Raw genomic sequence first — 16429 nt, 5'->3', positions numbered from 1 at the left:
TTCAAATTTAAATTAAGATGAAATTAATTATTTCATCCTTAATAAAAAACTGACAGAAAGCCCACAATTTCTTTTTTGAATAATTAATACAATAAAAATACCACACTATTTACAGATTGTTCGTACAAGTCCAGTTGGAGGACTGACTGAAGAAATAATGCTAATTAAATGCGTACTATTTAACTATTCACAAAGACTATATAAAGCTTTTCATCTGCTTTCCTTTTTCTTTTCTTTTCCCCCCTATTTAGCTATATTAACTGAAATTCGACAAAGTAATGCTACCATATGGCATCAAAGTTCGGCTGTGTTTCTCAGATCAGAAACACTAATACTGTACTATATTTTCTTTTTGTTTTTTTTTTTTATCTTATCCAGGTAATCTGAGAGCCCAGATATGCCTCCAGCCATTCGTCGTCGTCGGAAAATCCTTGCTGCTAAAACTACAGAGTACTCTTCTTGAGAGATACCAGCTTACGGGTGAGGTCGGGAGATGCTGTCGTAGATTTCATCAACATGAGCTGCAGGAACGTAGATCACGTTCTGCAATGAGCTGTGGTTGCGGCCGTACAAAGCATACACGAGCGCACCTATCGCGAGCCATACTGATACGCGCATCCAAGTATCACCGCTGCACATTCATCACATGGGAATTGCAGCGTAGCAAACATCCAAGATTCCTAAACTTAACTTATGAATTCGATATGGAAGGATAACTACTGTCTAAATACTCACCCAAGGTTGATTAATAGATAGACATTGATGAGTACGCTGGCAATAGGTAGCAATGGAACAAATGGGCAAATGAATCCTGAAAGAGAAACGACACTTAGATGACCACGTTTAACTCGCGATAGAAACTGCAGCAACCAAAAAGAACGAAACAAACAAGTTGAGATCTTATCCGACATACCTCCCGTGTGACCAAAACTGTGCCTTGCATCATCTTGGTCGATCCATGTAAGCGATATGAGACCGGACAAAAGGAGCACTCCGCCAACTCCACAAATAGAATACCGATAAGTGCTGGAAGGAATTATGTTTATTTGGTTAAGAAATTCACTCGCAGAAATCATAACATGGGAAAACCTAACATACATTTGAAATCCCTGTGATAATAAATTCAGTGATGCTGAGAAGCCGCGATTGTACCAAACATACCTAATTAGGGTCCGACTTGAAGCAGCAGAAGTTAGAATGAGCACACCAATGCACGTGCACGTGATTGCCCAGCCAGCAATAGTTCGCCGGTTCTCCTCATTTGTGAAATCTGCAATATTTATAAAAGAAGTAGAAATCAGAACCTAGAAATAACAGAATCAAGATTCATCAAATGCTTAGTAGAAGGGGTGAATATTCTGGAATAGGATGAACTTACAGTTCAACTGCACAGCTACTTTGTCAAGAAGAGGATCTTCTAAAGTTGTTTCTTTGCTGACTAGGACTGGAACAGGGTTCTCTGATGTAACAGCTTTAGCATCGGCATCGTCTGCATCAGAATCTACAAGACTAGTGGTGCTTCTATACTTCGAAGAAACTGAATCTATTGCTTCCTGAAGTGATGATGGGATCGGAACCACATCCGGTGGAATGTATCTCAGTATCAGCACGGAAATTGCCACCATAGTAAATGCAAGAAGCGTGCCAACACTAACCTGCAAGTAGAAACATAAGCTATAAAGATCAGTAATAAGTATTCTAGAGAACAATGAAGCTGGACAATTTCTGCTGGGAGTGAGAGAGAGAGAGAGGAATCTAGGTGAGAGAGAGAATAGAAGCATACCATTCCAGACAACGCTTCCACATCCATAAAGAATGCCAAGAGTGCTGCAAGAATACCAGTCACTATAGTGCTCTTCAGTGGAACTTGAGTTTTTTTATTAACTTCTGAAAAAAATGATGGTAGCAATCCATCTCTGGCCATTGCCATCAGTATTCGTGGCTGAAAACACAGACAGAAACAAAAGATTTTACTAATCTCAAACTAATCCAGAAATTGGTCCAACCAACTCATCTCATATTTGCTTAATCTTGCAGATGCTTGCATATATTTCACATACACCATCCAGTATATTAGACACATATCAATATATCATTAAACAAAAAGATGATGCACAATGAAAAAAGGCATAACTTTTGTGTGAAGCTACTAAACCAAAAGAGCATCTATAACATTATTGTTTTGGTGCAAGAAGTTTAATGTTCCAAAAGAGAACTACCGTACAAAATACAATTGTTTAAATTCACATACTTTACGCAGACAGACAAGAAAAACAAATTCAAGGTTTTTTTAACTTGAGACTATCAATCATCATCTTAGCAAGCAACAGGGTCTAACATGCACACATGCACATAAAAAGAAATGACAATTTGTATCTAGCACTTTGTCAACCCTATTCACACAGCACACAATTTTCCTGGGTTTGGCATCAAGAGAATATGAATGGAGGCTCGTCACAGCCTAATGCAACCATATAGATCAGAAGTTTATGATTTCATCAAGTTGCTGATGCATATGATGGCAATCACAGAAGATTTTCAATGGTAAGGGAACCGTATGAAAGTGTTACACAGACCAATCATTTTTGGGAAAGATTACAGTTACCTGTGGAAGGATTGAACCCATCAATGTTGAGCAAAGAGCAGTACAAGCTCCTATCGTCACTATATACCTGCATTACAGCCAATTAGAGACATGAAAAATGAGCTCAGCATTTAAATGGACTAAGCTTTGAGAGATTCCAAATGCATGACCAGGATACAACTATCTACTTACGCTGCCCAGTTACAACCATGACTAGCAAACGCTGAGGAGATGGGAGTGTCTGGATCCATTGCGAAATATGGTACTAAACCAACAATGACTGCAGAAACCAACATATACAGGGCGCAACATATCGACAGAGCAAGACCAATACCCATAGGCAAATCTCTCTGAGGATTCTTCACCTACAGGTGAGTAAAGTTCCTACTTTAGATTTCCAATCAATCAGGCTACAATCTTCACGGAATTTTTTTGAGATAATATTCCATACCTCTTCTGCTGTACTAGCAACTGAATCAAACCCTATATATGAAAAGAAAACAGTTGAAGCACCAGCAAGCATCCCATCAGCCCCAAAAGGAAAATATCTGAAAAGTATTTGAAGTTATTAACTTTCACTTTCCATGAAGTGTGTTTCCCATATCAATAAAAAGATCCAGATATGAAAGAAAAAAAGAAATGGGGGGGGGGGGGGGGGAAGGGGAACCAAATAATTACCCTGACTGAAGTTGATAACCAGGCCATCCAGTTTTGAAACCCAAATATCCTCCGGCTACAATGACGAAGATCATGGCACAAATATTTGCTGCAGTGACAATTCCTTGGACAAATGTACTCTGCAGAAATCATGCATAAGTAAGTTATAGTAGTAATCAGGAGTAGAGAAATTTCGCAGAATAAAATGAGGATATTAGAAAGAGACCTCTTTGATTCCCACACATAAAAGTCCAGTGACCACAAAAACTAAGATGGCTGCACAAGGGTCGACTACAACATCAATCCCAGGGATGGTATGGCGAGCTAGAAACATAGGGAGGCTATCTGCCCCCCCAAAAAGCAAGGCCTGAAAGGAAAGGAGAATAACAAAATCAAGGCATTAACAAGATATTTGCTATATTCCATATGTTTGGACTCTACATAGCAAACAATGATCTCTTGTGAAACACAAAAAGTTTGGAGCCCTAGGAGTAAGATCTCCCATTATAATATAGCTAAGAAATTCCACTTTACAAATAAATCACAAATCGTAACACTCACAACTTCACCTAATAAAGTGAGAGTCAGAGAGAAAGCACACCAGATTTGGTGAGATGCCACGGGCAACTGCCGAACCTCCTATCGTGTATTCCAAAATCAATGCCCAACCAATCAACCAAGCAACACTGCAAGAAAAGTGTATTAAAGTTAAATCGACGTTTCCATAAGTCAATCAGTGATCAAACTGGTCTTCCCAGCAGGTTCACTAGCGTTGAACCAGTCTTATAGAAAGTGAAAAGGACAAAAAAAAAATATAACTTCGTCATATTAAAAAAAGTTTAATAAGTTTTAGATTAAAGTAGAACAACTGATTAGCAATTTCTTTACCAAGTTTAAAATGTGAACAACCATGTAAATATACAATATAATCAAGCATCAGCCCTTTGGGAGTGGCCTAATTGGTAGAGTGGACAAGCTCGTGGTCATAAGCAAGTTCAGATCCCTACCAATAAATCTACAAGCCAGATTCAGATGCCATAATGGAGTATTGAATCAAAAGACACGTCTCTATCTGCTTCGGTCAAACCTAAAAACGAGATAGGGAAGTTCTACACGAGGCACTATGAAACAAAATTAAGCCAATCGGAAAATTTCAAACATGTATACCCTTCTCCAACGCAGATGTAAGAATAGTGATAGGCACTTCCAGCAGAAGGGCAACGACTTGCTAGCTCAGCATAGCAGAATGCCGAAAGAGCAGCTGCTATTCCGGCAATCAGGAAGGAAAATGTAAGCGCCGGCCCTGAGTGCTCTCTTGCAACAGTACCAACAAGAATATATACACCAGCACCGATAGTTGAACCAACTCCTGCAAGTCCAAGAAACGCTCACAAAACATCAATTTAGGTAATTTCATCACCACATCCATTGTCAATGCATTTGTACCATACAATTCACACGAAAAAATCTATATTTAGCTTCATGACGTCATAGAACATAAATCTATCAAAATATTCAAAACACATATCGCCAGATTTCTGGCAAAACAGAAAATATAGATTTCTGGCAAAACACATCCATTGTCAATGCATTTGTACCATACAATTCACACGAAAAAATCTATATTTAGCTTCATAACGTCATAGAACATAAATCTATCAAAATATTCAAAACACATATCGCCAGATTTCTGGCAAAACAGAAAATATAGATTTCTGGCAAAACACATCCATTGTCAATGCATTTGTACCATACAATTCACACGAAAAAATCTATATTTAGCTTCATGACGTCATAGAACATAAATCTATCAAAATATTCAAAACACATATCGCCAGATTTCTGGCAAAACAGAAAATATAGATGCATATTTTAACCTATAAAAATCGAAAATTTTCCTTATAAGACCAATAAAAGATAATCAAACTCCAACGAACCAACGCGTCCACATACATCATCAACAACAATAACATAACATAAAACGGAGCTAAAACTGAAGAAATCGAAAAGCAAGCATCAAAGCACAAGTTATTAAAACAAAAAAAAAATATAGAAAAAAACAAAAAATCAAAGCCAATAAAATGGCGAAATTTAATCATACCTATGGCTATGAGATGAGGAATAGTGAGAGCCTTAGCCAAATGATGATGAGACGACGACGTCTTGGCACGATCAGAATCAACCTGTTTCCTCCTCACGAGAGACATGAAACCCCCGGCGGCACAGTTTCCATTACCATTATCATTCTGTGTATCACTAAGAAATCCCATCACAACCCACGAGATATCTCTCAATTGGGTGCCTTAAGATTCAATTTTCTTGCCAAAGATTTTTAAAGAGAAACCAAAACTTCGCCGTCCGTGTATATTCGAACACGATTTCTCTTCCCCCTTTTTTTGATGGTTTAGAATTCCATACAAGCAAGAAAATCTTGAACAGGGATTATGGTAAGGATGATTGAAAACGTTATTACAAGATCAGAGCATCCCCAAAGTGGATAAAGATTGAATTTTTCGATGGATTATGGCCTTTGGGGGAATTGGGAGGGCTGGGGGTTGCTGTTACAGAGATTCAGCTGAGAGAGAGGAAACGAGATTCTGACGGAATTTTTGTTGATTGTTGTGGGTTGCCCAATGAAGCTAAAGAATGTGTGCATTTAACTCGGCTCTAGTCCACTCATTTCCATTTTTTTATTGGTTTCGTTGATGAGATTCCAAATCCCAATGGAAATAAAGGAGTACTTGATATCATGATTATTGCATATTTACCCATTATAAATGTTTTTGTTCAAATATAAAGTAGATGTACAATTCACTTACCCATCCATTTGACATAAAAGTCATCTTGGCTAATTCGAAAGGTGTATAGTTGGTAACTTGGTATGAAGTAAATGTATAATAAGGGGGAAATAAAGATTAAAATTTAAACCGGATGGAAAATAATTTAATTATTTTATTAAGTACATTTTGATTCGTTACCAGTGAAATCATGTTAACTGCTTTAAAATTAAAAAGTATATTTGCATGGATAGGATGACGCGGTGCTCTTTGTCAAATTATATCTTATATTTGCGTCCACGGAAATAAGATTCCATAAGTAATAGTCAACAAATTTAATATTCCAGTTATTTTTATTTTTGAATGTTCTACAATGAAGATATTTATTAGGAGTCCTGAAAGACGGAGCGAAGATTCTGGAGAAAACTAAACGAAGAATGGTTTGGATGTATTTCTTGAAGGGGTATTATTATCAGGCAGAAAATATGATATGTTTCCTGTAAATAGTAAATTATTTACTTAATAATTTTGCCAAGTATATTATTATGTGGGTCACTGGACTGATGATTACTTGCTAGGACCACTTTCATTTTTAAATCCCAAGTCTTAATCGCTGCAAAAGTTGGATATATGTGTGTTTATTTCGAATTATAATATAATTAAGGGTCATTTACAGTCTAAACTTCAAACATTCAATCAACCAGATAAAAAACAACTTATGGGTTTCTGGTCTTAAATTTGTCGGTGGGAATCATTGTTTCTTAGGAAATGCATCCGAAATTCAACGGGCAATTTTTTATTATTCCCTTTTTTATGGTCGAGAAATTCGTTTGAAATTATAAGGGTAATTGTCTATAATGTACAACGTTTACACATAATTAATTTTTGCTCCTATTTTAAAAAAATCCGTCTCTAAATACATAATCTTTCATTTTTATCTCATTTTTGTCCGGTGACCGATTTTTTCTTTGTCGGCGTTAGAAATGACACGGTGGCAGTCGGAATTGACACAGTGGCAACTGAAATTCTCCACTTGGCACATTTATAACATGTAATAATAATAATAATAATAATAATAATAATAATAATAATAATAATAATAAACGTATATCATCATCTTCCCTAACCTCCCCCACTCTCGAACCCTAATCTCCCCTTCCTCCACCCGCCGCCGCCACCCTCTGCCGCTGGCGCCGCCCCCTGCCGCCAAAACGAGACAAAATCGGTCATCGGATAAAAACGAGATAAAAATAAAAGATTATGTATTTAGAGGCGGATTTTTTAAAATAGGAGCAAAAACAACTCCGTGTAAACGTTATAAATTTACAGATAATTACCCAAAATTATAACAGGTTTTTATATAATGCACTTTCAATAAAATATAGAGATTTGTTGTAGATTTATAAATTTGAAACAGACATTGCTTCAACTTTGTTTGTACGCATTCTATTACAAGTCGCACCACATGTTCATTTCCGGCACTAAAATGGAGTGACGTGAAAGGACAATATATTGCTTGCTAATCCATTATACTTATGAGCTGATAATTCACTCTTAAACCGATAATGATTCCATAAATTTAAATGTGAGAGCAATTATTTTAAATTATTTGAATATAATATTAACGTTGTTAATCGCCAATAAAGCCTAATTATGAAACACCCAAAGACTCATTTATAAAAAAAATCTTGGGTTCATACAGTGTAATAATATTTTTGCTATCTTTGTGTGGTGTAATGTCATACCTACATATATACATGCGGTGTAGTATATTAAGTTAATCTACGCTGCTTTTATTATATAAGGAACTTTGTAAATTTTGAACTTGTGTATTTTCCTTATATTACAATACCAGTAATGATCATCATTAATACATACTATATCAATATTAGTACACATCTATGCCAAAAAAAATATATTAATAATACTTGTGTATTTTCCTTGTATTACAATACTAGTAAATTAGTAATGGTCATCATTAATACATATATCAATATTAGTAACATTTATGCCAAAAAAAATTATATATTAATAATGAGTAGGAATAGCCTAATATTTCAAATAAAAGGTCAACATGATTTATATTCATTTATATGGGTATAATATTGCTATCATTTGATTTTCGGTCAAATCAATCACATTACTGATCAAAAGAATCATTAACCATCCGTTGAGTTGAATTTGTTATGCAATATGATAAATCGCATGACATGTAAACAAAAATCAAATATGGATCGGAAGATATGTTTAAAATAATCGATATAATCCAATTCACAAGTTACAATAGATTTTTTTTAAAAAAAATCTTTTATGATGAGACATAATAATCAATTGATATGTTTAATCGTTTATTCGTTTACCTACTATATTATGGAAGTTTCAATTTACATTATAAGAATTCAATTTTATTCAAAAGACATGTCACTGTGTCTGTTTATATTAACAGGTTTAACATATAGTAATTAATAAATAATTATGTTCAATAGGTAGTTGTATCCTAGTAATCAAATTATCACCTATACCATACTAATATAGTCATGCAAAATAAATACTAAATATTACAATGAAAAAAATAAAAATTAATAGTGTTGAAGATTCTAATGATTTCAAGGTTAGCACGTGAAATGTGATAGTTGCCCATGCCAAGACAATGGAATCAAAAAGAGCAATCAAGATCACTATTCCTGCCCCAGCGTCCCCATTATATTTTGTTCTCACCCCCAAAATTCATAAAAAAGTCAAGTATAAGTCACTTTTTTTGTTTTATTTCCCCTTTTTCATTTACATTTATTGTTGTCTATTGCCCTCCAATCACATCGAAACTCGAAAACAGTGATCCCCATAATGATTCTGCAAGTTGAAAGGTCAGGTCATTTATATAGTTCCGAACTTACCCCTAAATAAACCTCCACATGAGGGGGGTTAAGGGTGGGGACATTCTCATATGTAAATATATTCTATTTTATGAGGGTACCTTCCTCCTACCCACAGATCCACAGATCCAAAAGAGTGTACATCACTTTTGGTAACATAATTTAATAATATTATATGAGTGTATTAAGAGTGGAGAAAAAATAATTCATTATAAAGTAAGGATATATTTGTTTTGAGATACTCCCTCCGTCCCAATAAAACTGGCCACTTTTTTTTGGCACGGAGATTAAGAAGGGGATTGTTATGTTTTAATTGAGTGTGACCCACCAAAATTAGTGAGTAATTTTTAGAAAGTGGCCTACAATTGTTGACCAAATTAGTGAGTAATTGTTGACTTAATTAAAGTAAACTTTTGCCATTTTTAGAAAGTAGCCACTTTTAATGGGACATCCAAAAAGGAAATGTGGCCACTTTTATTGGGACGGAGGGAGTATAAAGAAGGGATAAACTACATTTACCACTTTATACTTCGTTTATTTTGATGTATAAAAAAATTCGGACAGATTGTATAATTTTTTGGGCAGTTCGTTATCCCTTGAAAAATGGATAATTTTATACCTAGAAGAGGGTGGTATAATTTTATAAGAAGTGAATAAATATATTATCCTTCAAACCAAATAAGATATAACAAATGTGACCCCCACTTTAAGTGATAAGTTTATACCTCATTATATTATCCCTCTATTTAGATGGATAAAAATCAAACACATTCTAAAAGTAAAAAATAAGGAGTTAGAGGTAGTGTCCAAAAATAGCAAATGCACACTTTTGTGGGCGTCTCAATTTTTTTTAAAAAAAATGCACATTCTTGTAAGACGGGGAAAAGTATTTATAGTAAATGAAATAATAAAATGTTCAAATTTATAAGACTTTTCTATAGTTGGCAAAAGTGCACGCTGACTAAAAGCTCATGTTTTTTCCTTTCTCAATATATAATAGAGTTTACGACTCCTAACTTCTAATTAATTGACCAATTCAAAGACCACGATCTGTGCCCCCATTTTGATAGGCTATGGATTTTGGGTCCAAATTTGGTGACTTTCTTTGTTTGAATTTTGTATTCTGCTCTACTTTCATACGTCATTTTATTTAAAAGAAATCAAACAGTTGACATCGAAATAATTTGGTTACTTTCGTACGTCGTTTTATTCGGAAGAGATCAAATAGTTAGGTCCAGTAACAGTAAATAAGTACTACACACGTAAACCAATAAAATACTAAAATAAGGATACCTTTATCCCATCAAATGTCTCACCAGAATTGTTACAACCTTTTAGTTTGCACGTCTCTAATTACAAACTGATTGGCTGTGACACGAGCGCAAAAACTCAGACCAATTTAAATAATAATCACATTCATATTAATTTGTACATTACCTGGAACAAAAAGGTAGTGATTTGCCACCGTGGACCTTGACAGTCACTCCCTTGATTTCAACAACGATAAATAAAGACTAGTTTCATCATTTTTTGATGCATTTATTTTGTAGTGGTACATTTATGTACATTATATAGGAATGTGAATATCAAGATGTCAATACAAGGAGCTCAACATCCACCTTATCAGAGCAAAAATGGTTTTCTATGTCAAAGTGGTAGCAACTATAACGACGTTACAAGGCCTATACCTAACTCTTCTGCTAGCTCGTCCCACACTGGGAGAAGCGTCATCACCACAAGAAAAATTGCAGCAGCAAACACCACCTTTCGCCAAGTCCCAACCTCCGATACATCGTTCAAGCACGGCTTTTCTGGGTTCCTCTGCATCATTCGATAACACTCTTAGTTAGCCAACAATGACCACTTTACATGATTAATGTTCATCATCCAAGAAAATATTTAGTAATTCTGTAAGTATTCATTAAATGCTTCTGACTGTGTGTGTACCTGACATATCAGCACGTATAATCCCCAAGGAAGCGATAAGGGACCCCCCAGCTGACAGGAAAACAAAATCTCAGTTGCAGATACAGTATTTTCTATAAGAAAACATCAATTGGAGGTTTCCAAGATGAGGAATAGGTAAAAATCACCGCCCAAAAGAATGGCAATCTATTTTTAGGCGAGGGTGTGGGCTTTGCAGAAATCAGACAGAAAATCAATATTAAATTCAGAAAAAAAGAGTGAGTAAAGGATCGAAATATCTCTTGAGATGAGAAACATTGTGGTTTGTGGAACTCATGCACCACATAATAAAGGATCAAAGATCGAGATCAAGAACTGCGCTAAAATTTCACAAGGCAAATTAAGACAAAGCATACCACTCCCAAACCCAGCAGACTGTATGTAGCCAAACCAGAAGCAATCAGTGCGTTTTTCCCAAAAGAGCCCTGACAAAAATATCAAGATTTAGTGAAATAAGGATGTGAAGGTTCCCAAGCACATGCAGCTGGTAGATAACGGATTCAAGACACAAGTGTAGGATCAGGAGACCATCTGATAAATAAGTTATAGTGTGTTCCTTGATGTTTTACAAGTCAAGTCATTCTTAACCTCAGAGCTTTTGATCAATAATGAAAATATTGGAGCTCTCCTACCTTCCTTCAGAAACCACTCCTTCGCGAGATTTGACAGATTTAAGAGATGGGCAGATTAAAGGAATCATATCAGATGAGAGCCAAACAGTGCGAACTCTGACTATGAAAATATCATATGTGAGATTGACAGATTGTTCATTGAAAAGTTTGGTAGATTATATATGGCCATTTGAAGCCCTTATGTGGAAATTTGAAGCCCTTATGTGGAACAAACAGTATTTGACATCTATAGTCATCAATATCCTAGTATACAAGACCATCCCAGCACCCAGAAAATATTTTCATGTATAATCACAAACAACTACTAGGGTACGAAATTGAAGTGAAGTGTTCTAGACTTAATTTTGATTGTAATTTTCATTATCTCCATCTCGCACCTAAAATGACATAACTAAGGGAATAAGAAAACTGCTAGACCTGCATGGCTCTTCCGCCATCGAGACATCCAACAGGTAGCAAGTTAAACGCTGATGTCGTCAACCCACACCTACAAACACAGAGCTGAGCATTAAGCATGCTCTTCAAAACTTAACTTAGAACTTCATAAAGCTACATTACCAGCCAGCAATCACCAGAGGATGAATTGATACTGTTGCTGCATGCATAGTCCTGTTGATATAAATGAGAAAATGTCACTATTTATCTTTGGGCTGAAACTAAAAAATTCAACTAGATAGCCTAGGTGACATAAAAAAACAACACATGCTGGATGACCTTCATTCGGATATAGAAAGTTACACTAACAGTAACAGAGATACACAAAAATAAACAAACAAAAATAAGATTGAATACCTCTTCTAATTGTGAAGGAGTATAAGTCAGCATACTAAGGACTCATACTGCAGCACTCTAGTTTGACTAAAATTTACATAGTTGAGAAGGTTGTTAAAAAATACTCCTATTACTTACGCATAACCTAGGACAGCTCTGCTGATAAGCCCAAGCAGCAAAGAACCCTGGAAGAGCATGCTTGGAACCTGAATCATATCTCCTGCTGCCACAGATGGGTTTGATGAAAGCAGCAGCCCGACAGAAAACATTGAAAAAGACAAAGCAGCTCCCGCAAATGGTCCCGTCAAGGAAATATCTACTTTTGCTTTCCGATCAGGAAGAATAGACTTGAACTGCAGAAAAGACCTACACATAAGCCCTACATTTCACAATCATCTAGATGACACAAAAGAAAGAGGGCATGCTGAGAAAAAATGTTGCTAGATTTCAGATTGTGAGATTTCATGGAGAAATGCTGCTAGATGTCATATTATCTTGAAAGTGAATAAAATTGGAACATGATGAGAACGCTGGAAAGGTTATTGAGATACTAATGGTACTTGATACTAATTTTATCATACTTCCATTTCAAGTGCATAATGAAATCAGATTGATAGGTTCATCTTTTGATAGATCTCAAGACAGTTTCAAAGTAAAACTGATTCCTTAGATTCTTGACAAATTAACTGTACTCGGTATTGCAATGTCATATTAAGGAAGTTCATAGCTTTCTCAAGTACATTATGGGCTTTAACTCATACTTCATCGCATTGTCAAAGTAACTACTGAACTTGAACATTCTGTTATCACATGATTATGTCATGGTATCCTTCCTTCTGAATGTCATAGCAGTATGTTTCACGAGTCAAAGCACCTAAGTCCAACAAAATATCAATGAGGATACAAAATTAAAAGACATCAACTGTGCAAAGAAGCGATAGAGATGGACAACATTGAAAATAAGTAGGTTGTGCATGCACTGTAGATCAATTGGATCAGTTATGTCCAGAAGATCTTCTCTGTGGACATATCCTTACCTGAGTGATCGCACCAAAACTACCAAGGGTAATGTTTGGAATAAAATATGGAATACTCAATTTTACTTTCCGTGGAAAAGCAGCAAAAAAATGTCCAACTTCCTGCAGGAAATAAATTCCATGTAGAAATTAAAAAAGGAAAACAAAGGACTTCAATAGTCATAGAGGGAGAAGAAGTAATAGAATCTTACATGAAATAACTGAACCCCCAATACGCCATAGGCCAGAGGCAAAGCAGACTCCACAAATGGAACCAGCTGCTGCATGTCTGGTGGTTCAACAGCATTGGGATCTGTGAAGTATTTCACTATCTCTGGAGGAAGTCTACTTACCTTCATTGTGAAAACCAGAACTAATTACGAAGTTTGATGCAGAGAGAGTTGATATATTTAGTAATTATGAATTTTATAATATGAAGATCCACATATGCCATCAACCAACAAATATTCCCATGTAGATAAACATACCTGAGATGCTATCCCGAGCTCCACTGAGGAACCAATAGTAAAAAGAAACAATAGAAAAGCAATCACATATTGCCAAAGCGTTGTTTGACCTGGCTCTGAAACCTCTTTGCGCAACATGCCAAAACTGACGCGGGGGCCTCCCCGAGGGTCTTCCTCTTCAGAATTAGGCTCCTCCACCATGAACAGGTTGTACTTGTCTCCCATTATTTCTTTCAGCTGAGTCTGAAGTTTTGAGAAGACATCTTCCCTCTTTCCCCGAAGATTTCCAAGAAAAAGAATGCCTTCTCCAAAATCACCAAAAGGCTCTTCTCTAGTTACCCAAAAGGTTGAATAGCCAAAAAGCTTGTCCTTGATAACTTTTACATCAGAAGGGTCAACCTTATCTGGGCCCAGCAATTCCATCAATTTAAAAGAGTCTACTTGGAAATTACTGTAAGCAGGTGTAAATGATGGTTCCTGAGCAAATCAAAAGTTGAGTTAGTTGAGGCTTTAGTTAATCTCCAAATTGTTGGCAAAGTTAGTTACAAGTTAATGTTCGGAAATCATACAAGAAGGCCCTAATTATGCAGTACCTATCCGTCAGGCTGCAATTACCACTGTTCAAAACCCAAAAGGATATCTATGCATTGAATCAGAACCATTTAATTAGAATGGTTGTTCATAACTTTAAAGTTCTTTGCAGTTCAGTGGAGCGTACGTCATTTGCTCGCATGCTTTACAGAGCTTTACTTGTTCCTGAAGCTTCTTTGTAGTATCTGTATATAAGTCATCCAAACTAGTGTGATTCCCATACTCAATAAGTTGCAATTTGGAGCAAGATCTCTCCTGAGTCTAGCGCAATAGTTTGAGCGAGACTCAACTCAAACTCAATCTTGACAAGCATGCTGAACCACAAGCTCATTCTACACAATTTATATCACCTTGAATTGTATTTAAATTTAGCAAACATAAGTAATGGTTATAATTTCAGACTCTGCTAAAGAGTAGCACTGATGATGATTCTAATAATATGTATTGCGTTATTCCATGTTATTTCTGTATTATAGCATAGTAACAGTTTTCAATTCTAACTTGCACCATTGCACTGATAAGGGGAAAAAAGAAAAAGAAAGAACAATACCTAATGACTAAAAAAATTTGATAACGCAATGCAAATTTGATAGAACATCATACTTTTATAGGCGTCGTTCTAATTATCTCTAAAACTGAGCTCAAATAAAGTATTTTGAGACATCAACCATTTGAGCTCGAACCTAAAAGTTCTCAAAAGCTCAACTTGAATCCAATTCATTCGTAGCCCCGGCTGCCACAAAATTATCACCAGTTTTCTCCATATTTTTCCGGTGGCATCTTCAATGAGTTCTTTCCCAAACACTAAAGTTCCTAGCTCCTTCAACATGCATGATTGAAAATTGTAATCGATTCACGAAGTAAAATCCCAACTCGCACTCGGAACAAACCGCACCATCTTAAACGAAACTTATGCTACCCAGCAGCAGCTAGCAACTATCTCGCAATAAAAAAACATTGACTCACAACTTTTTGAAGAATTCGCTTACCCGCGAAGACGCAGAAGCCGGCGGATCATCGGCATTATCCTCGGATTTCTTCTCAGCAGGCGTCATCGTAGCCAAATTGGAATTCTCGTTGCTTTCTCTTTCACCGTTGCTGCTACTACTACTACTGCTATCATCACTCTTATTACTTTCACCATTATAACAAGACCTAATTACAGAATTCAACCTCCCGAAATCCCCTCTCGCAACCAACCGCCGTCGTCTCTTCAGCAAAATCTCACCGCACAATAAACATTTGGTGCGATTGTTCTGAAATTTATCTCTGAAATTACCCCCATTCGGAGAGATTAGACTGAAACTAAAGCTGGATAATGTCCCCATTTCAATGAAATTAACTACAGCTTAAGTGTCTGCGTGTGGGCGTGTGTCTATTGTGATTTCTTTCAGATAAATTGCGACAAAATTATATACTATTTGTATAAAGAATTAGAATAGGAAAAAAAAGAGAACTATGACGGATTTATGTGAGGTTTTTGTAAGCATGTGACGAAGCATATCTCTTCCGCCATTTCAAAATATCTCTCTTTATCTTACTATACCTCGTTTTCTTTTTCTTTAATCCCTTTGAAATAGCTTATAAATTCTTGATGTGGTTTAGGGTATAACCTAGTGTATCATACAATCGAATTGTACCCATATTCATATCCTGATCCGTACTTTGATCCAAACCTGCATCCTGATTCGAACCGTGTAAATAACATTGTTCTGGATATGAGTCAATTCGATTGTACAGTACACTCAATTGTATCTAATTTTTTGTGTATATTCTTTGGGAGTTGACACAATAAGTTCCGAAGAAAATTCATGTTAGTTGAGTCACTTACTGATTTATCTATGCTCCGGGATTATTTATGAGTCAAGACCTTAAATTTGATTTTAGCTTTTTTTCATTTAATTGCATTAATTTACATTATATTAATTTAATTTAAATGATAACAATTAAAATAAATATATTTTCTAAATTAATATTACATTGATTTAAATTATTAAAATTAAAGTAGTTAAGGAAATTAAAAATTAAAATAATTAAATAATTATATGGATCATTTTAATGTTTAACAAAAGGCCAAACTAATTTTAAAAGCTCAA

At 35.6% G+C, this 16429-nt stretch overlaps 2 protein-coding genes across 2 annotated transcripts; both read right to left on the bottom strand.

Annotated features, from left to right (window-relative positions):
* Positions 1–67: 67 nt before the first annotated feature.
* Positions 68–6096, bottom strand: LOC131002851 (cationic amino acid transporter 2, vacuolar-like). The gene is made up of 14 exons (XM_057929330.1): positions 5343–6096; positions 4409–4610; positions 3843–3927; positions 3468–3608; positions 3263–3381; positions 3036–3132; positions 2777–2949; positions 2606–2672; positions 1784–1942; positions 1379–1655; positions 1162–1270; positions 914–1026; positions 736–811; positions 68–631 (listed from the first exon to the last, which is right to left on the bottom strand). The coding sequence occupies exons 1-14, from the start codon at positions 5509–5511 to the stop codon at positions 475–477; spliced, it is 1944 nt and encodes a 647-aa protein (XP_057785313.1). The 5' UTR covers positions 5512–6096; the 3' UTR covers positions 68–474.
* Positions 6097–10429: 4333 nt separating this feature from the next.
* On the bottom strand, positions 10430–15848 carry LOC131002852 (probable zinc metalloprotease EGY1, chloroplastic). Its single transcript, XM_057929331.1, has 10 exons — positions 15323–15848; positions 13764–14219; positions 13488–13628; positions 13297–13398; positions 12398–12612; positions 12047–12097; positions 11906–11975; positions 11213–11281; positions 10839–10889; positions 10430–10712 (listed from the first exon to the last, which is right to left on the bottom strand). Exons 1-10 carry the CDS (start codon positions 15659–15661, stop codon positions 10554–10556), a joined length of 1653 nt encoding a protein of 550 aa, XP_057785314.1. The 5' UTR covers positions 15662–15848; the 3' UTR covers positions 10430–10553.
* Positions 15849–16429: the final 581 nt, after the last annotated feature.

This window comes from Salvia miltiorrhiza, unplaced genomic scaffold (assembly GCF_028751815.1).
Source record: "Salvia miltiorrhiza cultivar Shanhuang (shh) unplaced genomic scaffold, IMPLAD_Smil_shh fragScaff_scaffold_23_2, whole genome shotgun sequence".
Taxonomy (NCBI): Eukaryota; Viridiplantae; Streptophyta; class Magnoliopsida; order Lamiales; family Lamiaceae; genus Salvia; species Salvia miltiorrhiza.
This window is presented reverse-complemented; position numbering and strand designations above follow the sequence as displayed.